Raw genomic sequence first — 22352 nt, 5'->3', positions numbered from 1 at the left:
AGGAAGATTCCAACCACATAATGGTGGCTTGGCTTCCCTCGTTCCCTTGTCGATCACTATAGCTCTGTTTGGATCGCTGTTTTGACGTGTTTTTAGAAATAATTTTGTCGTAAAATTTTTTTTAACAAGTATACGTGAGATAATTTGAAAGTTAGATAAAAATGATTAAAGGGATTCTAAAATCTTAATAATTATCTGTGAATTACTAACTAAAATTAATTGTCGATCGTGACAAGCATAGAATTAGATATTTCAACACTCAAAATTGTGAGTTGGTTACTATAAAAACTAATGCTTAAGGCACACTCGATACGTGTGTAATAATAAATAAATATTTAAAAAATTTTAAAGATATTATTTGAAATTATTTTTATGAGATTTGGTTATATATATATTTTAGTACATATAGAAAATTGACATTTACATAAATAAAATATATAAATAGACTATTATTTGACAGTGAATAGTTATGAAAAAAGACGTAGAAGTAGATATGATATTGGGCAGAAGAAATAGAGGTAAATATGATAGTGGGTTTGAGAGACAAAAGTAGATATAATAGGGAGTAGTTATACTTAAATGGGTAATTTAAGAAAATCATAAAATGACAACTTTTTATTTACATCAAAAGACTCCCTACTTCTTTATATATTGTATAGATAGAGATAAGGATAAATTTGAAAACATATAAAGTTAACACTAAGTTGGTGTTAACTATATACACAGACTTTATTATTATAAAGATAATTTCGTACAAAGTTATCTCTTCTGCTGACAAGATCTAGTTATACATAACCTTATGTGCATGGTAAGTAAAAAGAAAACTTTAGTTGAGCCCGTTTATATAAGATGACTAATATATTATATATTATATAAAATGACTAATCCACCCACGATTCTATGTATAGGAGGTAAATTTAACCAATAATTTACATTTATTTACTTAGATTCGTTTGGGATTTTGGTAAAAAAGTATTTTTAGATGCTAAAAGTACTTTTAAAGTATTTGGTAAACATCGTTCGATAAAATTGAGAATAAAACTTTTGGAGTTAAAAATATTTTTAGTAAAAGCTCAATTTTGAATTTTTAGAATAGTTTTTGTGATTTAAAAAATAAAACATCAAATTTAATCATCCCATCCGATATTATGAACCAAATAAAAAATAAACACTTCAAAAAATTTTCAAATTACACATTATCCAATATAATAAGTATCTATTGAATTATGTCTCTAAATAACTATTTAAAAACACTTAAAATAGTTGATAAGTACTTTTATTAAAAGTTATACTAGAGAAGTATTTTTCAATAAATTAGCGCAACCCCGAACGGATTCTTATTTTGAAGTCATAATGGAAGAATGTGAACTTGGGTATTCTTTGAAACATGATAAAATGAGGGGTTCCAGTTGTTTTTGTTTCAAAGGGAAAACAAAACATATAAACAAGAGTGTTGGATAAATCAAGTGAATAAATATACATATTGCAACTAATTGACTGAGGATAAAACCAAACCCAAAAGTGGCTAACGCGGGATGACGGAGTATTCGGGGCAGCCTCATAATTCTCCAGTCGCCGGTCAACACCCCTTCAAATCTTCCAATTCTTCCTTCTCCACAAACCCCCGTCTGTATATATATATATATATATAACAAATATATACAACGCCGTTACAGTTGGGATGGGGAAAAAGGGAGGATAATGGACCTATCTAGCCTGTTGAAAGGTTCCAGCTAAATAATTTATCTTTAATTGGACTCTAAAAGTTTTGGAGAAAAAACGCAGTCACGGGTTGGACTAATACATCAAAAATTAAGGCCTAATTCTTCCCCTTTATATCCACACATGCTTTCTTGCACGTAAGTAGACCCAAAAATAATTCTTTCTTATTAATTAATATAAATAATCACAAAAAAAAAAAAAAACAAACAAACAAAAGAAGACTCCGAGTTCTTGAGTAGTGAACTAGTACTACTATATAACAACGAAGCCCACCAGTACAGCTTCTCTGTTTTCTCTTCGTAACGTTCTGTTCTGTCTCGGACAAACAGTCCAAAGAAACCAAACACAGCCCCCGCTTCTTCCTCCTGCCACCTTTTCCTTCCCCACCGCACCACTTTCTTCAACTCCCTTTCCCAGTTTTCCAAATTAAATAAAACGTATACCCAAATTCGAATTCAAGGGCTCACACCGGGACTGATATCCACTGGCAGAAAAGATAGAACCCAGTTGTCATTTCTTTTTGTTTTTTTTGCTGAAAATCACAACAATAACAGCTAGTTGAGATTTTCTTGCCTTCTTAAATATTTTCTTGATTGAAAAAATTGATAATGTCAGTTGACATGCAAAGCTACCCAGCAGCGGCCGTGATGAGATCTTAGCCGGGAGTGCCAGCCGCTTGAGAGTTGACTTTTGACTTTTCATTTTAACAAGGGACTGTTTTTCTGTTTCTTTTTTCTTTTCTCTGTATTGAGATGGGGTCCAGCCCAATTGTGGTGTCGGGGTCAGGCGGCGGCGGATGGTGGTGGTGGTGCAAGTGGCAGAGATTTTACGGCAACAATAGCAGTAGCAAGCATAATAGTAGCACTAGTAACACTCTTTTGAGTACCAGTAGTAATAACAGCGGGAATAACGAGTCGTGTGTGTTGTCATGGAGTTTTGGGTATTTTTTGTTTGCATTTCTGATGCTGGGTTGGATTGCGAGCCTCTACGGGAGGTTGATGCTGACCCCAAATGTCCGTACTACTCTCTCCACTTTAGGCTGTCAAGAGGACGGTGAAGGTTCATGGTCTATCGGTGTGTTTTACGGTGACTCGCCTTTTTCCCTCAAACCCATCGAAGATGTAAGCTATTTTTTTTTTCCTTTTCTCCCTTTTCCTCTCTCCAACCATTGGTTTTTCTTTTTCTTTTTTTTTGCTTTCCTTGGGTTTTTGGTTCTGGCTGTTTGTGGGCCCTTGCTTGTTTCGTAAATTCTTCTTAATTTCTGAGAAAGGTGGTTCCTTTAAAAAAGGAATAACAAAAATTTGTCATTCCTGCTGGATTTTATGTTCAGAAATTTTCTGGGTTTTTGTGGGCCCTTGTTAATCTTGTATATTTTTTCTCAATTTCGAAGAAAGTTGTTGACTTGATCACTAAAATTATCATTCTTGATGGTTTTGTATTTGGATTTTTTCTGGGTTTTTACTTTTATTTTGGTGCTTTAAAATGGAGAGATACTGATAGGTAGTTGATTTCATCATTCCTTGTGTATGTGGTGTTTCCCCTTTTCTTGAATTTCTCTTTTTTTTTTGATATTTTCCCTTGGATTTGTCCTTTTTGTTGATTTTTTATTGTGAAAATGGGATTGCAGATGAATATATGGAGGGATAAGAGTGCAGCATGGCCGGTTGCAAACCCGGTGGTTACTTGTGCATCAGCTTCTGAGGCTGGATTCCCCAGTAACTTTGTGGCCGATCCATTTCTTTATGTTCAGGTGAATTTTTTGGCATTCTGGCCGTGTTAGTTTAAGCGCAATGGTTTGTACCTTTCCAGAAGTCTGTTTACACTGTGTATAAATTGGTGTTGTGATATTGTGGATTTTTAACTGTTAAATCACTGTACAGTTGTGACATAATATATATGACAGTAAGCATGAACAGTGGCATTGATAAGGAATGTGGGGGATAGCGTTTGTGGTGGCTTATATAATGGTCATCATCTTTGGCTGTTGATGTCATGTAGTGGAATTGTCACCCCAGGTTGAGCTAAATAATCCCTGTCAGTTGCTTTGTCATATACTTTGGCCTGGGTTATCACTACTTTCTTTTGGCGGATGGGGTCAAGGGATCAAACAATTGTATCCGGTTTTTGGAGAAAGCTATCCAGCGGATGAGAGGGGAGACAAATTTAAATTAGGGCAAGTGGGTTGAAGATGGGGAAAAAGCAGAAGAATTTTTTGATTTATTTTTTATGTGAAAACTTTTGTATGTAAAAGGCTTATTAGGGCAATTTCATAATTGTTTGCTCTGAAAGCTCTCATACCGAATAATCTTATTGCTGCTCATACACTTGGGGAAAAAAATGGAAGATATGTGGCTTTCAAAATATGATGAACTCATGGCAACAAGAGGAGAACAACTGAATCTTGTGGCTGGTTGTAGCTGTAAAATTGGTGCTTTGCTTAGAGTTAAGTATAAAATGATTGAAAAATTTTGTCACAAGTAAGTTATGGCGAAAAAGAGTGGAGTTGTCATACCATGAGAAATTTGGGATTCTAGTCAACAACGTTGTCGTAAAGCAATAAATTGAATATGAACCAAAATAGAGTACACAATGTGCGAGATTTCGAAGTTCAAGCAGCTTCAATGCACTACTAGGTTGGCCCTGATATGCTAGATGGTAACAGAAGGGTGGCACTTAGAATTTATGTGAGCACACAATTCTGATACTGATATAAGAGGTAAGGATATAGAACTGGTACTGGTTTTCTAAGGATATAGAGGTTACCAATGTGAGGTAAGGATATAGAGGTTACCAATGTGCGAGATTTTGATGTTCAAGCAGCTTCAATGCACTACTAGGTTGGCCCTGATATGCTAGATAGTAACACAAGGGTGGCACTTAGAATTTATGTGAGTACACAATTGTGATACTGATATAATAGGTAAGGATATAGAACTGGTACTGGTTTTCTAAGGCTTGGAATTGTTATAGATGATTGTTGTCTTACACAGGGAAAAACTGGTCAAATTGAAGTATTAGTAAGTGGTTTCAAGCTGCAAGTGCCACAAGGAAATACAGGATAGAGAATGGAGGTCAGCAAGTCTTGATGACGTCCTTTAATGATGCATGGAGTTTTAAATGGAACTCCATTGCTCCAAAGTCAAGATGGCATTTAGCTGAATGTTTCACATGATTCTACCTTCTTAGGTTTACTATTTGAGAATTTTGTGATTAAAAGAGTTTATACTTTCAAGTGATTGTAAGATGGTAGTACCAAGTCCAGTTCAAGTGTACTTTCAGTGGTGCATGACACTCTTTGTTTTCGAAAAATGATGATAGATTTAGAAGATTATATTTTGGTAATGTAGGAATTTCCTGCCATAGATATTGCACTTTACTTCTGGTTCATTCAGCAGGTACTAAATTCTGAATGGCTATTAGGTGCATATCAAGCCAATGAATATGTTTCTTCTCTTAGGCCGATCTAGCTTATTTTATTTATTTATTTTTCTTTTGATAATTCCTTTGTCTTGTTATTCCTAATCTTTCCCTCGCTCTGCAAAATAACTTCAAGCTTTTTATGTTAGGTGTCAATGAGTTGAAGAAAATTATAGTAGTTATAATACAAGTCACTAACAGTGTACGTTAATCGTGCTGATTTCTTTAGAGAGAGAGAGTGTGTGTGTATTACACACTATTTATTTTTGGGTGTCAACAGAAAACAGCTTTAGTTGTCCCTTGTGTTTGATAAGCAATAACATGTTTGGTCTAGCTGGTTCTTTAGTTCTTGCTATATTTCGGGAGTGCTTGACTTGTTTGTTTATGGAGTCTTATCAGCTTTTAAAATGTAAAACTTGCAAGGAACTTTGATTGTGATTTAAAAGCATCCGTGGAGTATGACCTAGTGCATCTTTTTCATCTTTTCTTGTGCTTTGCCAGATGCAGAGTGTGCATACAGTTAACACTTGGTTTAGACTTCAGAGTGATATGTTTATAATTTGATTGGAAATGTGCTAGTTTCTTTATTCGGGATGCATGCCATCAAAGGAATAATGGCCTTGTTCTCAACTGATTTTCAAGATCTGATTTTAGATTCTGATTCTAAGCAAGTTATTTTGTTGTGTTCTCAAATTCTGATTTTTTTATTTTTTTAGCCTGAAAAAGCTGAAACTCAAAAGCATCTATTTTGGTGCTTTTTTATTCTGATTTTCTAAAATCAGCTTTTACACAATCAGAAGCAGTTGAGAACAAGACCAATGTCTTTCACAAATCATAACAGTAGAGTCTTGTGATTTTTCTGTTTACCAAGAAAGGTTATTTTGCCTTTTAGTATGGTAATTCACAATGAATATGGCACAGGACTTTGGAGATTTCCAAACTGGCTATATTGGTTCAGTAACTTTTGTAATTCATGTAATTACACTCTTCATACCTTGAATTCTGAACTTTTGATGATGAAATCCAGGGGGATGTGCTTTACCTGTTTTTCGAAACAAAGAACTCAATCACCATGCAAGGAGACATCGGAGTTGCAAGAAGTGTTGATAAGGGAGCTACGTGGCAGCAGTTGGGCATCGCCTTGGATGAAGATTGGCATCTCTCTTATCCCTATGTCTTTGACTACAATGGCCATGTAAGACCTCTTTCTCTCACAGCCTTTTTTTCTGTAAACTGTGAATATGATATGTGGATCTGCAAGCATGCATCACTTTTATGAAAATTTTGACCTTAATTAGCAGATTAGAATATAGAAGAGTAGAGTTTTGAGAATAATGAACCCAAATCTGTAACTTGAACGCAATGAATAAATAGTATCGTCTTTGATTGCTGATATAGACATCATGTCTTGCCTTTTCATTGTGGTTACTGAAAGCCTCTGAAGTGGTTCAAGCTGAGGAAATTTTATCTCTTCTCTTTTGGAGCAGATATATATGATGCCTGAGGGAAGTGCAAATGGGGATCTGCGGCTTTATCGAGCTGTGAACTTTCCAGTGGAATGGACATTTGACAAGGTCATTATGAAAAAGCCTATGGTTGATTCCTTTATCATTCCTCATGGTGGAAAGTACTGGCTGTTTGGTTCAGACCACAGTGGTATTGGGACCAAGAAGAATGGACAGCTGGAGATTTGGTACAGTACTTCTCCTCTTGGTCCTTGGAGACCACACAAAAAGAACCCTATATATAACACAGACAAGAGCATGGGAGCTCGAAATGGAGGCAGGCCCTTTGTACATGATGGAAACCTTTATCGAATTGGTCAAGACTGTGGTGAAACATACGGGCGGCGAATTCGTGTCTTTAGAGTGGAAATTCTCACTACAGATGAGTTCAAAGAAGTTGAGGTCTCTTTGGGCACTGAAGAACCAACCAAGGGACGAAATGCCTGGAATGGCCTCCGCAACCATCATCTTGATGTTCAGCAGCTAAGTTCTGGGGAGTGGGTTGGGGTGCTGGATGGGGACAGAGTGCCCTCTGGAGATACAAATCGCAGGTTTGTTCTAGGCTGTGCCTCAGTCATGGCTGTTGCTGCACTTGTTATATTGGTTGGATTGCTTCTAGGGGCTGTGAAATGCCTAGTACCCCTAAGTTGGTGCCCTCACAATATGGGGAAGAGAAGCGATGCTCTCTTGTCGTGGGAGAAGCCGAATCTGTTATCCTCCAAACTGAGACTGTTTTGCAGCCGTTTAAACAGAGCGAGCTCAATTCTTCGTGCCAAAGTAAATCTGAATACTTGTACCGGGAGATTGGTTATAATATTGACAATCATGGCATCAATGGCCCTAATGTGCCTGGGGGTTGGATACATATATGGAGGCAGTGGTGCACAGGAGCCTTACCCGTTAAATGATCATTATTCTCAATTTACTTTATTAACAATGACCTATGATGCTCGCCTCTGGAATTTGAAAATGTACATAAAGCATTACTCCAGGTGTTCATCTGTGCGTGAAATTGTGGTGGTCTGGAACAAAGGCAAACGTCCAGAATTGAGTGAATTTGACTCGGCAGTACCAGTAAGGATAAGAGAGGAGGAAGAGAACTCGTTAAATAATCGATTCAAGATGGATCCAAAAATAAAAACTCGAGCTGTACTGGAACTTGACGATGACATTATGATGACTTGTGATGATATAGAACGGGGTTTCAAGGTATGGCGTGAGCATCCTGATAGGATTGTGGGGTTCTACCCCCGGCTCGTGAATGGGAGTCCCCTGAAATACAGAGCAGAGAAGCATGCTCGCAGACACAATGGCTACAATATGATTCTAACTGGGGCAGCTTTCATGGACGGCCGGATGGCCTTTGAGAGATACTGGAGCAAGGAAGCAATGGCTGGAAGACAGGTGGTTCAGAAGTATTTTAACTGTGAGGATGTGTTGCTGAATTACCTTTATGCAAATGCAAGCTCTTCCCAGACAGTCGAGTATGTAAGACCTGCATGGGCTATTGATACATCAAAATTTTCTGGTGTAGCTATTAGCCGGAATACGAATGCTCATTATCATGTTCGAAGCAATTGCCTGCGAATATTTGCAAAGATGTACGGGAGTTTGACCGACCGCAAGTCAGAATTTAGCCGGCGGAAGGATGGTTGGGATGTATAGTAGGAATGAAGTCTAACCAGAGGTGGTGAAAGTTGGTGGGTACATCTGTTGATCTTCGTTTCTCTGTGGCATAATTTTGTTCTATACCGACCCTGTAAAACTTCATTTGCCTCCCATTGTGAATCTTGCTTCGAGGGGGGATTCTGTTATTAATAGTTTTGGCAGTCAATTGTACATTAGTTGGTGGATCAATACTTGTTCATTTTTTTTTTTGTTTTGTTTTCTTGGGGTGTTTTCTTTATGCAAAGCTTGGGATGTAGACAAAGAACACAGGTTTCATCCTTTACTGTAGCAAAGCCTACTATCTTTGTGGGGGTGATAAAGAGAGGAACCACAAATTTTGCAGCTTGCTTCCGTTATTGAAGGTTCTCAATTTGAAGAAAAGAAAAACAAAAAGACCTCTCTTGTTAATGAGTCGGATAGGGAATGTACACGAAGTACAAGGAAAGAATATACAGGTGCAGTGTACTTTCCAACAACATTCTTTGAGTTGGTAGTACTTCAGAACTATAACAAAAGATGGAGCAGATTATTATCTTCCCTGAATACTGTACTGCTGAGGAATGGCCGGTCCTCTAGCTACAAAGCAATAGGAGATGGGGCCTGGGAGTGGATAAGCAGAAAAAAGCAACCCCTCCCAGTCCAACAAGTCGCAAGTCGTAAAACTGGTAGCCATAATCACGATTGGTGATGGATAGTCATGGGACTGCTTGGGATGGGATATGTCGCTTCATTTCATTTTCCATGTGGATTGGAACATTCATCGCACCCAACTTCATCAAACGTTTCTGTCCCGCATGGCCCCCTCTCCTGTCCTGTCCTGCCCTTTCTCCTTGAGCTGCAATTGCAAGGCTCTTTTATTAGCTCTTATTTATATATAGTTTCCTTCTCTCTTCGGTCTAATTTGACATTTTCTTTAGGGCATTTAAGGAGGGGCCAAAGCCTAATGTTGTTTGTCTCTGTCCCTCAAAATCAATTTACTAACTTAAACATGAAAGATTTCTAGTTCCTATAGAAGAAAGGAGTCTATTATATTCTTGTAAGATGTTAGTGTTTGCAGTAATTATAGAAGGGTTGTTTGCTTAAAGATAATTTCTTCAATTTTGCTCTACTAGTTGATAGTACTACTACTATTTTTCATACTTTTTTTAGACAAACTATTTGCAATTATGTAGTCTTTTAGCATTGTTTGGTTCACAAATTTTTATTCTACCCATTTTGCTTTCCACCACGCTAGTTGAGTGAAATCATCACCTTTTTGTTTCTCTTGAAATTATCAAAGCATGCCATAATGCAAAGGAAACCCAAATTCTTAGTAGTCAAATACTTTATATGCTCCTAATGCCGAGATAATTGTCTTCTTGGATGAAAATTGGTAGTTTTCCAAGGTAATGATTTTTTCGAAAAAAAAAAATGGAACTTTTCGATTTTCCACCGCAAAGTAAATGGTTAAGAAGCATAATGCTCTCAAATGTTAATCAATACTAGTGAATTCATGTCATTGCTTTTTTAATTTCGTACATATTCCAATGCTAATGCTAATGCAAATTTTGATATGAACAGTACCAATCAAATTTTGAATGGAGGAATGTGAATTCAGCCTAACTTATATAGGAGATCCTATGCTCCTTTTTAGATATCATATTTTCAAGTTAAATTCACTATTTCATAGTCAAATAAGTATTTTGAACCGTTAGATTGTATTAACTTTAACCATTTAAAATTTGAACCACTATTATCATTAAGAGCTAAAAAATTGAGAGAATGGTTCTTTAAAAATAAAATATTTCTTAACAAATTAGACCAAGTTAAGAACTTCTCAAACTTAAAATCATAGAATTATATTCAAGTTCAACTTAATTAAGAAGGTAAAACATATATTCGGCTTGAAGTCTCTTAATCATATCACTGACCATTAATATTTTTGCTGACGCACTCAAAACTGGAAAAAATATAATAATATTTATTTATAACGCATTTTAAATTATTTTTTATCTCATAAATATTATATATGTATATTTAAAATTTTCTCAAATTATCTACTATCCAAACACAGTCATCAAGGAAAAAGAAACAAAGAAAGAGAAAAAGAAAAATACAAGGGCAAAAGGGGGAAAAAGTTAAAGGTTGAAGCTAAGTTGAGCAAGCTCCAAGTTCCACACCAGCCTTAATTTGACAGTAAAAATGTTCACAATGGAATGGGATGCATGGTGGCAGCATGTCAGTCTGGCCATTTTTGAAGGTCTCCTTCCCCTTTCATAGGCAGCAATAGCATCAGTCTTCTCCCCATCTCTCACCCCCTCCTTTTTAGGATCCCTCTCCATACTGCTACAACTCATGCACATAAATTGAGACAGAGATTTGGAATAATATTAGAGTAACCAAAAGAAAAAAAAGGGAAAAACCTTTTCTTTTCTCATACAAACCAGAAAAAGGGCAAAAAAAAACAAAGAGAAATTAAAACAAACATGAATCGCTCAATCAGATGATGTCCATCATTCATTCCCATGTGCTCTTCAATCCCTATATGAATATTTCATCATCCCCCACTTCATTCTTCCTTCCATCCATTCATTCCCTCTTTGCTTATTAGCTTTCTCTGGTTTTGTAAAATCAATAAAGTTTTCACCTTTTTGCAGATTATACAGTTATAGCAATACATACATCAACATACATGTAGTAAAGTATACATGTATTTGTATTAAGGAATCATTTGCTTTTTTGGGGGTTCCTTTGACATTGGATTGGCTTTATCAGATAGCTGTCTCTCAATTTTCAAAGCCAAAGGCAGAGAGAGAGAGAGAGAGAGAGAGAGAGAGAGAGAGAGAGAGAATCTGATCTGATGTGTGATGGTTCTGCTTGATTCTTCTGCTATTCAACGGTCTTACTTCACCTTTCATTGGAGGCCGTGAAAAACCCATTTCTTATTCCAAGGTTTTTTATTTTGTTCTTGTTCGTTGGGTCAGGGAAAAAAATAAGTTTCCATTTTCCAGAGAAAGGAAAATAAAAATTGTTACATGTATTCGTAGGTGATATGAATTTCTAAATGTGTATTTGTTTAAAGGGTTGGTGGGATTTGGGAAATTTTTGGGAGAGAAATGTTGACATTGGTCGGAAGTGAAGGAGCTGGAGCTACAGGAGGTGGAGGAGCTAACAAGATGGAGAAGGAATTTGATTCCAAGCTTAGGATTCAGAACAGCGCATCAAATCCTAGCACTCAGAGATCTAAGAGCTTTGCATTTAGAGCCCCCCAGGAGAATTTCAGCATTCAAGATTTTGAATTGGGCAAGATCTATGGTGTTGGTTCTTATTCCAAGGTCCAAACTTTTGCCCCCTGGTTTCGCCTTCTGTTCTTCTTTATTGATTTGTGGACGTTTGTTTTGTAATTTTTTCTGATTTAAATTGGAATCATTCGGTAATATGTTCTGAATTCTATATAGTATTTTGGAGAGGTTGGTTTTTTTCGGTGGTGATTAGTGATAGATTGATTGTTTTTGTTTATTTTCATCTCCTTTCGTTGGTACGGGAGTTGGGAGCTGGGGATGCATTTGCATGGAGTTGTTTATATGGGCAATTTCCTTTTTCTTATACTTGTGGCAGTTGGATGACAAATTATGAAATTTGAACCTGTGGGATTTTAGGATCATTTAGATACTACATTATTTTTTTATTTTCCATTTTGGTTTTCCTCAGCTCAATTCATTTCTTTCATTGTTGTTTTTGATCCAGTGAATCTTTATGCAAGTAAATTCATTTTTTTTTCTCTTTTGAGCTATGCAAATAAATTCACCTGCCTTAGGGTGCTATGGCTGCAACATTATCTAAAATATCAGGTTTTGATTAGCTACAATTCTAAATCTATTAGAACTTTTTTATTTTATTGTTTGAAGGAGTAGGAGTAGCAGGTCCTCTGGTGTCTGTTGCAACATGGTTTTTGATTAGCAATGAACCTAAGAAGAGACTCGACAGGAATAAACTTAGGATCCCCATCTGCATGGGGTGGTATTATAGTTCATTTTTGAAATGTTGTGAGATGGTCTGCTTGAAAATTTGCTTCTCTTTACCTTCAGCTAATGCGCTCATTCAGAAAAGATCAAATGTGTCGTGAAAATAGAAGTGTTTCGTTTTCGTCAATTAAGAATAATCAACAGAGTACTGGTTTTTGCATGAGAATGTATATCTATATGCAGCATATGGTTAGAATGGAATTCTGGTTTAAGAAAAGGAACTAGGTATTGAAAATAGTTATCAATATTTTACTGGATTTTTTTTTTAAATTTTGTTTGAATGGAATAAAAGTAACTTTTCAACTAGACAGATGTTTTGTATCTGGGGCTATTTTCTGATGTTATTTTATGGCGGAGTTTTATTCTTGCCAATAAGGTTCTTATTATTATTATTTTTTTAACGTGGAAAAAATTTAGATGTTGAGGCCTTGGCAAGAAGAGTTTCTAAGTTCAAGTTTCATGGTATATTTTAATTTATTTATTTTTATGGATTCAATTACATATAGGTAGTGAGTTCATTGGGGTTAAAGAATAAAAGATAATGCTGGCGAATAAATGGGAAAGTAATTTGTGCTTAAACATAGGTAGGTGTAATTTCGTAAGATAATTGTGCAGAGGCAAATAAATTGTGAGGTTTAGAGACCTGTAGGATGGGTTTTTGAGGATTTGGATCCTCTGCAATCACAGTAGTGATTGTACGGTGGAATTCATGGTGTGTAGTGAAATTAGATGGAGAGAATTACATGTAGGACACAAATTTCAATGTGTCAAAACTTTAAGCCTATTGCAATGTTATTTTTCTGGTGATAGCATGTGTTTTTGTCTTATTCACTTCAATGATTCCTTACCTTTTGTTGCGCTTTTGTGTTTTGCTTTTTGATTATCAGAAGCCAAGAGAGGCCATTTCAAATTCCATCTTCTTGTTACAATTAGGTTTGTATCAGTTAGTTATAAATGGGAGTTTGTTTTGTCTAAGATCATAAGTTGCAATTGCTTATCTCCTTCCCTGATCCACTTTGCAGGTCTCCCAAAAACAAAGATTATTTGGATTGTTGTTGAGTATATAAAATTTTAAGTGTAATTTATTATTGTGTAATGCATACTTTTGATGGGATTGAAGTTCATAATTTGATATTTAAGCGAAATTAATTCTAACCAATTCTTGATGCCTACAGGTTGTTAGAGCAAGGAAGAAAGACTCGGGAACTATATATGCCTTGAAGATCATGGACAAAAAATTCATCACCAAGGAAAATAAAACTGCTTATGTAAAATTGGAACGCATTGTACTTGATCAGTTAGACCATCCTGGTGTGGTGCGATTGTTTTTCACATTTCAAGACACGTATTCTCTGTGTGAGTGTTCTTGCTTCTTGCTGGCTTCCTTCAACCATGTAAAATCAGTGTTGGCTTAGTGTTTTTTTTCCCCACCTTTTCCATTTTGAATTCCATAGCTTTTTCATGGCTTGCTTAGTTATTTGACATAAGTATATTCTTGTTTTATTACATTTGAAGATATGGCACTTGAGTCCTGTGAAGGTGGAGAACTTTTTGATCAAATCACCAGGGTAAGTGGATGTCAAAATCTAGCTTATTATTCATTTAATAGTAGTAATATGACATCAATCCTACATGGAAGTGTACTTGATCCAAAATTCTAAGGCACAAAATTAACTTTGACATGTGGCACTAAACAATATATGATGCAGCAAAATTTTTGAGCTACATGGATTCACTTATATAGCATTCCTCAACATTTTCAGACATAAAGGTTTATTTGCTTTGATCCTTGTAGATATAGTGGAACAATCTTATCTGAAATTTCATTTGCCAGATTGTTCTCCTATTTCTCTTTTGCTTATTTGGTACACTGGGGACTCCATAACTCACAAAGGGGAACTGGAAGGGGCAGGGGGAGGGCCTGAGACTTGAACTTGAGACCTGTTGGGTGCCCTGTTGAGCTGGGATTGTGAACAGTGTCATATTTAAAGAGCATCTTTTCTGGCCTGCCTGGTCAGCTTTTCTGCAGTTTCCAATATATCTTGTTTCTTTTGTTGCAGAAGGGTCATCTGTCAGAAGATGAGGCCCGCTTCTATGCAGCAGAAGTTGTAGATGCTCTTGAATATATACATAGCATGGGGCTGATACATCGAGATATAAAGGTATTTTGCATGATATATTGCTCTTCCATTGGAATATAAGAAATGATAATAATTTCTTTAATGGCAGCCAGAGAACCTGCTACTTACTGAAGATGGGCATATTAAAATTGCTGATTTTGGGAGTGTAAAGCCTATGCAAGATAGTCGAATAACAGTTCTTCCAAATGCAGCATCGGGTAAACTAACCTTCTGTAATTATTCATTCAGGAAAACTAAAACATCTTTCTGAATGAGAATTCATTGATGGTGAGATTACTGATTGGTATGCAGAATAATGTAATGAATTGATTTGTTTATTTTTATTCCAGATGACAAAGCTTGTACTTTTGTGGGAACAGCTGCTTATGTCCCTCCAGAAGTTTTAAATTCATCTCCTGCAACTTTCGGGTAAGGTAGTTACCTCTTGGAAGGCCTACAACCTTCTTTCATTCCATTTAGATAGATATTTTCATGTAATGTCAGCTTGTTAAGTAGTGGACTACAAATTTGAAAATACGGCAAGAGTTGGTTCCTCTATGTTTACTTAGTACTACTTATTATCATTCTATCTCTCTGGCTGCCTAACTTTTTTTTTTGACCCATTTGGTTATACTGAACCAGAAATGACCTTTGGGCACTTGGCTGCACGTTATTCCAAATGCTTTCAGGAACTTCTCCTTTTAAAGATGCAAGTGAATGGCTCATTTTCCAAAGAATAATTGCTAGGGATATCCGATTTCCAAACTATTTCTCAGCAGAAGCCAGAGATATTATAGATCGACTGCTGGTAAGCTCAGTTATTTGCATTTTCATCTAGTTCCAGATAGACCCAATTGCCCCTTGATCTTTGTGAAATAATAAAAGCTGTATTTTTGGCTCTGTCTTCTATTTCATTTTTCATTTTAAGTATAAAGGCACATATACCTGCACCTATGCTGCCTATCCACTATCATTTTCATAATTTCATGCATAATTTGAAGTAAAGAAAAGGTATGTTCATCATGGTTTTCCCACTATCCTTTCTTTTATATATTTTCTAAAAGTCATATAGAAGGAAAGGCTGCAATAGTCCTGTATTTTCCAAACATATGCATGCTTTTTTATGGACAAAGTGTAGCTGACAGCTCCATTTTGCCTTCAAATTACATCAAGGGCTCAAATCTTGTCATATTCTCGTAAAATTATAGTGTAACTTTGGGATAATTAATTGCAAATTGTTCATTTTCCTTTTTCAAGTTTGGATGTCTTTTCTTGAGGAACCATATATGTCTTAAGGGTTAGAACCCATTTTGAAATTGTTATATTTTGTCAGAACTCAAAGGTGTGGCTTATTCTTTTCATAGAAACTAATCTGGCCTTAGAGGCTATTTGGATGCCAAACTAATTAGCAGTGGTGGCTTTTGAAAATTGAAGCACGGAGGCAAGGTAAAGAAGGAATATTGTTGAAAAGTGCTGGCGGAATAGCTCATTATGGTTTTTCTTTAGGGTTTTACCAGGTGTAGCTTAAAGGTATTAGAGCAAAGCCAGTAAACATTAGCAATTCTTTTGCTTTTGTAGTTCACTTGCAACAGTTGTCCTCCACTACTCCCTTATCTCCCTTCTATTGTTTGTTTTCAAATATCTTAAAATCTTTGAAAATTAAAATCGTTGTGTTTTGATGGATATTTCATCAGTGAAGCACCTAACATACGTGTCAATGGAACAATACAGGATATTGATCCTGGCAGGAGGCCAGGGGCTGGACCTGATGGTTATTCTTCCCTTAAGAAGCATCCTTTCTTTGAGGGGATTGATTGGACAAATTTGAGATCACAAACCCCTCCTAGACTTGCATCGGAGCTTAAAGTATGTGTTGCTATGACTCTCAACTGATTGTTTTGTTTTCATTGAATAATTCTTATTGCCATCTTATCTCTTTTTTAGGCTCCGTCTAGTGGGCCTGATGGTCATGAATCTGCATGGAACCCATCACATGTTGGAGATAGTTCAGCAAGAACAAATGATAGAAATGGAGGTGCTGCCTCATCTTCTGAGTCGGGTAGCATAACTAGACTTGCTTCAATTGATTCCTTTGACTCCAAATGGTGAGTTTGATAACAGAAGCGTGATATTGCTCCACCAATAGTTGAAATTTTTTTTTTTTGGCATTTAATTTCAGTGGTGCTAGACAACTTACGTTTTATATGAGACTTTTTCCTGTTTGCTTGACATGATGTTTAGAACCTAGAATTTGATAAACAAAGAAAGTTGCAACTTGAAAGGAGTGGGAGAGCAAGTTGTGACTATCTAAAGCTGTGATGTGCCTAGGTAGTCAATTGGTATATGTATGTGTATAAGTATGCATATTGACCATGTTTGGATATGTAAATGCACGTGTGCCTGTGTTGGTGTGTCTGAGAGGGAGGGAAGAAGTCAATGAGCTTATGGTAAAAATGAGTGTCAGAAGACAATCAGAGTAGTTCTTTTGTTGGTTCTAAAATTGAAATTTGTTCAAAGGATCAGGAAAATATGCATCCAAAAATAGTTGTTATTTTTTTAAAATATCTATCGACCATATTGATATGCTCAGGACACCTTTTCAAAATTCTTTATTCTGTAACTTAAAGATCCTACCATTTAGGTTCTAACAGAAATTAAAGCATATTTTTGCTTTGAAATTGCATCACAACCGTTATGATCCCAGTATAGCCTATAGATTAGACTATTGTTATGGTTTGGTTGGAGACTCAAAATAATTTTAGAGGGGGTGTATATTTTGATCGGCTAGGGGTGGAGAGAATAGATTTTTCCTTTATTTTATTTAGATGTGTTACCGCAACCATGTAATACTCAGCTCATAACAAGTGACAGTTTTCTCTTACCACCAAGTCTCATCTTATGGTAGCATCAATATCATTAACCATCACTGTCACCGTCCCTCTTTTCTATTTTTTCCTTCCTTTTCTGCTGTCATATTTAGTAAAATCTCGCATTCTTCTCTCTTACCAGGAAACAGTTTTTGGAGCCGGGTGAATCTGTTCTTATGATTTCCATGGTTAAGAAACTTCAGAAGCTAACAAGCAAAAAAGTACAGCTTATTCTCACCAACAAACCAAAGTTGATCTACGTGGACCCTGCAAAGTTGGTGGTTAAGGGGAATATAATATGGTCCGACAATCCCAACGATCTCAGCATTCAAGTTACTAGCCCTTCACTTTTTAAGATTTGCACGGTATGTTTGCCCTTGGGGGGCATGTCTACCTGTAAAATGAGATTTTCAAGTCCAATCATATTCCAATGTGCTTGCTTCTGAGCTTCTAACCAATACGTATTTTGTGATGATGCAGCCGAAGAAAGTCATGTCCTTTGAGGATGCAAAACAAAGAGCACTTCAGTGGAAGAAAGCAATAGAGGCCCTTCAGAACCGGTGAATTCTGTTATGATTTTGACAACATATTCTTTCGATGTAACGATATTGTAGAGGAACACGGGGATCTGAACACATTTGGATGCTCCAGAGGAACTTTATTACTATAAGAAAGTGATTAAAATTTCACATCTGCTTCTCTCTTGGTTCAACAAAATTCCACACCCATCTTCTTTTGCTTCATGACTATCAGTTAATGTGCAACAGAGTATTTTAATATTCAAGTTTGTACTACAGAATATGACTGCGTGCAAGGCTCCTTGGTCGGTTGGTGCTTCAAGAGTGTTTTCTTTCAACTAAATGCCCAACCTCTATATGCATGTAAGAACAAAGACAAGCAATGTTACGTGCATCCAGAAAGAAGGGTGGGCAAGAATTTAGAGTGCAGGGAGGGTTCTTAAGCCATCGCTTGAAGCTCTTTAATGTTCTGGGATTTGATTGAATTTGCTTGTACGCTTTGAAGCCAATGTATTTGCTTATTGTTGCTGATTGCGAGAATCTGTTCCTAAAGCCTGCCCTCATGTCAAATGTTGTCATAAATTGTCAAAAGTTGCTATTTCATTTTACCTTCTCCCTCGATGACTCAGACCTTTCCCTACTCCTTAGTAGCAGTAACGTATTAGTTCCGGACTGATCCAATTAGTCAAACTTTTGAATGGAAGATGTGGACTCATGCGAGTATGGTTGAAAATCCAATAAATGAGCCAAATATGAACTTGTCCTTCTTCAATGCTCAAATCTTTTTTCGAAGATTTTTCGAAGATTTGAAAGGGACAGACACGACTGAGTAATAGGCCTTGACTGCTTGAGCACAAAAGAAATCCCAAGCAACATTAGTTATCGTCTATGCTAAAAGAAATGCGACAATGGCTGCAAAACAAGTCACTGAAAGAGGATTAGTGATGATTGATCTTGCTTCCGCTCTGTTGTGTTGTCTGTCATTGTCAGCCCTTTTGTCATCAGCAGAAAAATTAGAATCTTCATTAACAATACTGAAGGAGGTTAACCTTAGGGGGCCTTATCTTGGTTTGATCACGGTTTATCCCCCAGAAGAAGATGCTTTCTTTGACACTGGTGCATTCAAACCACACCAAAAACACCCTTATGTCGACTTGTCAGGTAAAGTCCGTCCGTATATAACTTTGATTATTGAGGAAGAGGTCCTGGTTTCTACTATTCTCTTGCAGGCAGGCGTTTCCGAGTAGGGAAGATGGGAAAAAAGAAAGTCATTTATGTGAGATGCGGGGTTGGAATGGTAGGCTTCATATTTTCTCTAGTTCGCGGCTGAGTCAGATTATTCTTATTGTTATTAATGTTTTTTTAAAAGTATAGGAGCCCTTTGAATTGGGACATGAGAAAGTATTGATGCATTTCTAAAGGAGCTAAGATTAGATGCAGCGAACTGAACAATATTAGACACAGAGAAATTTTCCAACATAAAGTGCTTAATTTCTATGATTTATGTATTTTTTTTCCTGTACTTCGTCTTATTTTTTTGGGTTTCCCTTTTGGTCAATGACAACCTTACAAACATCATCCTGTTTCACTCAGGTGAATGCTGCAGCAGCAACGCAACAAATGTTAGATATGTTTGATGTAATTGGAGTAGTGCATTTTGGCATCGCGGGCAGTATTAATAATTCCATGTCCATAGGAGATGTTACCATCCCCAAGCAGTTTGCTCAGGCGGGCTTATGGGATTGGCTCGTAACTTCCATTTCTTGCTTTTAACATGTTAATACATCTGTTTTCGACTGATTTACATGAATCTTTTTCCTGAGCAGAAGCCTAATGCGACAATCCCAGCAGGTGATTTTACTGAATTGGATTTTGGAGCCTACAGTGAGCCGTCCAGAGGATATAATCAATTGGGGAGCATTGGATACAGCACTGAGCAGTTCTTTTCGAAGTGGGGAAAGCCCAATACTGCTCAAAGAAAGCTTTGGTTTCACGTAAGCAAGAATTGGCTTGAATTAGCAAACACTCGTCTTGAGGTAAGAAATGACTCGACACAATTCCTTCTCTTATCTTCTGTATTTTTCCTCTTCTCTCTCAATCGAAGATTTATTAGTATAGGACTCCCTTATGATCATGGTTCAAAGTCGCGGTCGCGGTCGCGGCACGAATCGTTTTACATCGGTCGTGGTATATTGGTTACGGTTTCGACAAGATGCAAATTTTGAAATATTTAATATTTTAAAAATTATAAATAATATTCAAAAATATGCTAAACAAAAAAATAATAAAACAATTAGCAAAAGAAAATTTGCAAAATGTAAATTTACGAGTTGACTCGAGATGACTCGGGTCGACTGGGCCAAGACAATCTGTATCGGAGATTTCTCGATCGAGTTCTCGGTGACTCGACCGAGTTCTTGGCGAGTCAAGTATCTTGGAGTCATCTCGTCTCGGTCTCGGCCGACACTTCGAACCATGCTTATGATCCGTTGCATTCGTTCTGGTTCTGAAGCCTGAAAAACCTTAGCAATTATTAAGTGTCAAAAATACTCAAGACTCGTGCTATTTTTCCTGTTACAGGGGATGGTGCTGGAGCAGTGCGTGAACTCGAGCTCGTGCCTAACTCAAAGGCCCAAGCTAGTTGTTGGACTCAGCGGCGCAACTGCTGACATTTTCCTTGACAATGCAGCTTATGGGGAGTTCCTATACAAAACTTTCCAAGTCTCCTCAGTGGATATGGAAAGTGTAGCCGTGGTCATGGCAAGTTCCCTTCTCTTGTCCGTGTATTTCAGCCATTACAACTCAGGCTTGGTCATGTTCTTGATCACCTGTTCTGCAAATCTGCAGTCTAAATTCGTCTTGACAAATGCGGAAACCAAGAAGTTGGATCAATTTTCACATACCTTTCAATTCTCAACAGATTTCAATCATCGTTTCTCAGAATCATTCCTTTAACAACCAAGATAATTAACTGTCTGTGTGTTCTGGCCTTTCAGACAAGTCTGTCAAATGGGTTTCCGGTTATTGTCATCCGAGGACTATCCGACCAAGCTGGAGCACAAGAAGGCCAGAATCCAATCGACTTATTTGGGCCTCTGGCAGCTTCAAATGCCGCCAAAGCTGTTGTTCAATTTGTGAAGGCATTATGAGCAGGTCATTTACAAGTTTTAGTCACAAAGATGCAAATAATCCTCATCAAAGGCCACCATATAAACATCAATGTGGTTTAAGGACTCGCAATATACTTGATGACATCAATATTGTTGTTTTCTGCCACACTGCATCGGGGGGCATATATAGAATTAACCGTACAAGACTTTCATTACAATATCCATACGAGCATGAAATTTTGCCATTCATTACGATTTTTATGAAGCTTGATTGAGATGGGAGCTTATTCTCCTACACAAAAAAAAAAAGGAAGGAAAAAAAAAACTGGCCACAAAAAATCTGTGAATAAAGACTCCATCCAGTTTCATAGCATTCATTCTTTGTTTAGGATGATATCACGAAGTGTGCTGAGCCACAAAATGTTATCAGGCATTCCAACAGAATCCAGCTTTCGAACTCCTACTCATAAACTACATAGTCAAGATTTAACGACATTATTGTCAAACACAATTAATACTGCAGCAAAACATTATTAATTAGCTGGGGAACAAATTGTCAGCAAATTCCAGTATCGCTCGTCATATGCCAGTATTTTCTCCATCTGAACTTTTGTCAAGCGTCAACAGTTTGAGCTGCTGATATTCAATTTTTTTTTGTTTTCTTTTCTTTTCTTTTTGGACTTCGATCATATAACTTAATGTGGTTAGATTACGATCAGAATCAGAATATGTCGAAACATTTGACGTGCACGAAGTTTTATATGTGGACTCGGGGCAAGAACGATTCTTGAAAGTTTTGTGCATTTTACATGCAGTGTAATTTACTTTCAATAATGTTTTGTGAGTCTCACACACACATTATTAAAGAACGAGAGACAACATAAAATTTGAACCTTATACTTTTTTTTTGTCAAATCTTAGCCATGAATCGTTCGTGCCCCCTCTTCATTTGTTATGTACAGCGTACGACAAATTTCTAAAATTTTGAAGGCGATATTTCACGTAAAATCTTAGTCTACGTTTGTTTCTCAGTTTATCCACGATTGGTCGACCTGGATTTCCTTATCTCCTTGTGCAATCTGAGGATAGCAACGTCTATCAACGTGCACGGTTTGATTTAAAACAATAACGGACCCATACGGGGATTCCTATCCTCCCTCGGCACGTTGTATGTTTTCCTCGTCGGTCGGAAAGGGACAGCCCCCGCCACTTGGCTCCTCTATGGATGGCTTCTTTCTTTTCTTTTCTTTTTTTTCACGCTTTTGTTGTGGCGAAAGTACTTTCAGGGCTCTTTGTGAGATGGGCTCTTATGCGGGCCAGGGTCAGGGCCAGGAGAAATTGTTTCCGTTCATTCTTACATTTGTACGATTTGTTTATTGTGATTGTTATTTTCACTTCAGGCCAAAATGTGATCAAATTAA

The 22352-nt window shown here is 36.8% G+C and overlaps 3 protein-coding genes across 5 annotated transcripts; all 3 read left to right on the top strand.

Moving 5' to 3' along the window:
• Positions 1–1997: 1997 nt before the first annotated feature.
• On the top strand, positions 1998–8628 carry LOC113761002 (glycosyltransferase family protein 64 protein C5). Its single transcript, XM_027303791.1, has 4 exons — positions 1998–2843; positions 3350–3472; positions 6167–6334; positions 6627–8628. The coding sequence occupies exons 1-4, from the start codon at positions 2475–2477 to the stop codon at positions 8307–8309; spliced, it is 2343 nt and encodes a 780-aa protein (XP_027159592.1). The 5' UTR covers positions 1998–2474; the 3' UTR covers positions 8310–8628.
• Positions 8629–10515: 1887 nt separating this feature from the next.
• On the top strand, positions 10516–18427 carry LOC113763760 (3-phosphoinositide-dependent protein kinase 2). The gene is made up of 11 exons (XM_027307677.1): positions 10516–11626; positions 13492–13672; positions 13832–13884; positions 14377–14478; positions 14546–14654; positions 14787–14865; positions 15079–15244; positions 16168–16302; positions 16381–16541; positions 17446–17668; positions 17784–18427. The coding sequence occupies exons 1-11, from the start codon at positions 11408–11410 to the stop codon at positions 17865–17867; spliced, it is 1512 nt and encodes a 503-aa protein (XP_027163478.1). The 5' UTR covers positions 10516–11407; the 3' UTR covers positions 17868–18427.
• A 190-nt stretch (positions 18428–18617) lies between these two features.
• Positions 18618–21176, top strand: LOC113763578 (bark storage protein A-like). 3 transcript variants are annotated; one of them, XM_027307414.1, is made up of 6 exons: positions 18618–18982; positions 19051–19118; positions 19415–19570; positions 19648–19857; positions 20402–20581; positions 20818–21176. In XM_027307414.1, exons 1-6 carry the CDS (start codon positions 18730–18732, stop codon positions 20968–20970), a joined length of 1020 nt encoding a protein of 339 aa, XP_027163215.1. In that variant the 5' UTR covers positions 18618–18729; the 3' UTR covers positions 20971–21176. The 3 variants fall into 3 exon arrangements, with proteins under 3 accessions (XP_027163215.1, XP_027163216.1, XP_027163217.1); XM_027307415.1 differs by having other exon boundaries at positions 18619–18982; positions 19415–19549; XM_027307416.1 differs by having other exon boundaries at positions 18620–18982; positions 19415–19459.
• The last annotated feature ends 1176 nt before the right edge of the window (positions 21177–22352 follow it).

Source organism: Coffea eugenioides, chromosome 2 (genome assembly GCF_003713205.1).
Source record: "Coffea eugenioides isolate CCC68of chromosome 2, Ceug_1.0, whole genome shotgun sequence".
Lineage (NCBI taxonomy): Eukaryota > Viridiplantae > Streptophyta > Magnoliopsida > Gentianales > Rubiaceae > Coffea > Coffea eugenioides.
The sequence above is the reverse complement of the archived record's forward strand: the minus strand, read 5'-3'. Positions and strand labels throughout refer to the sequence as shown.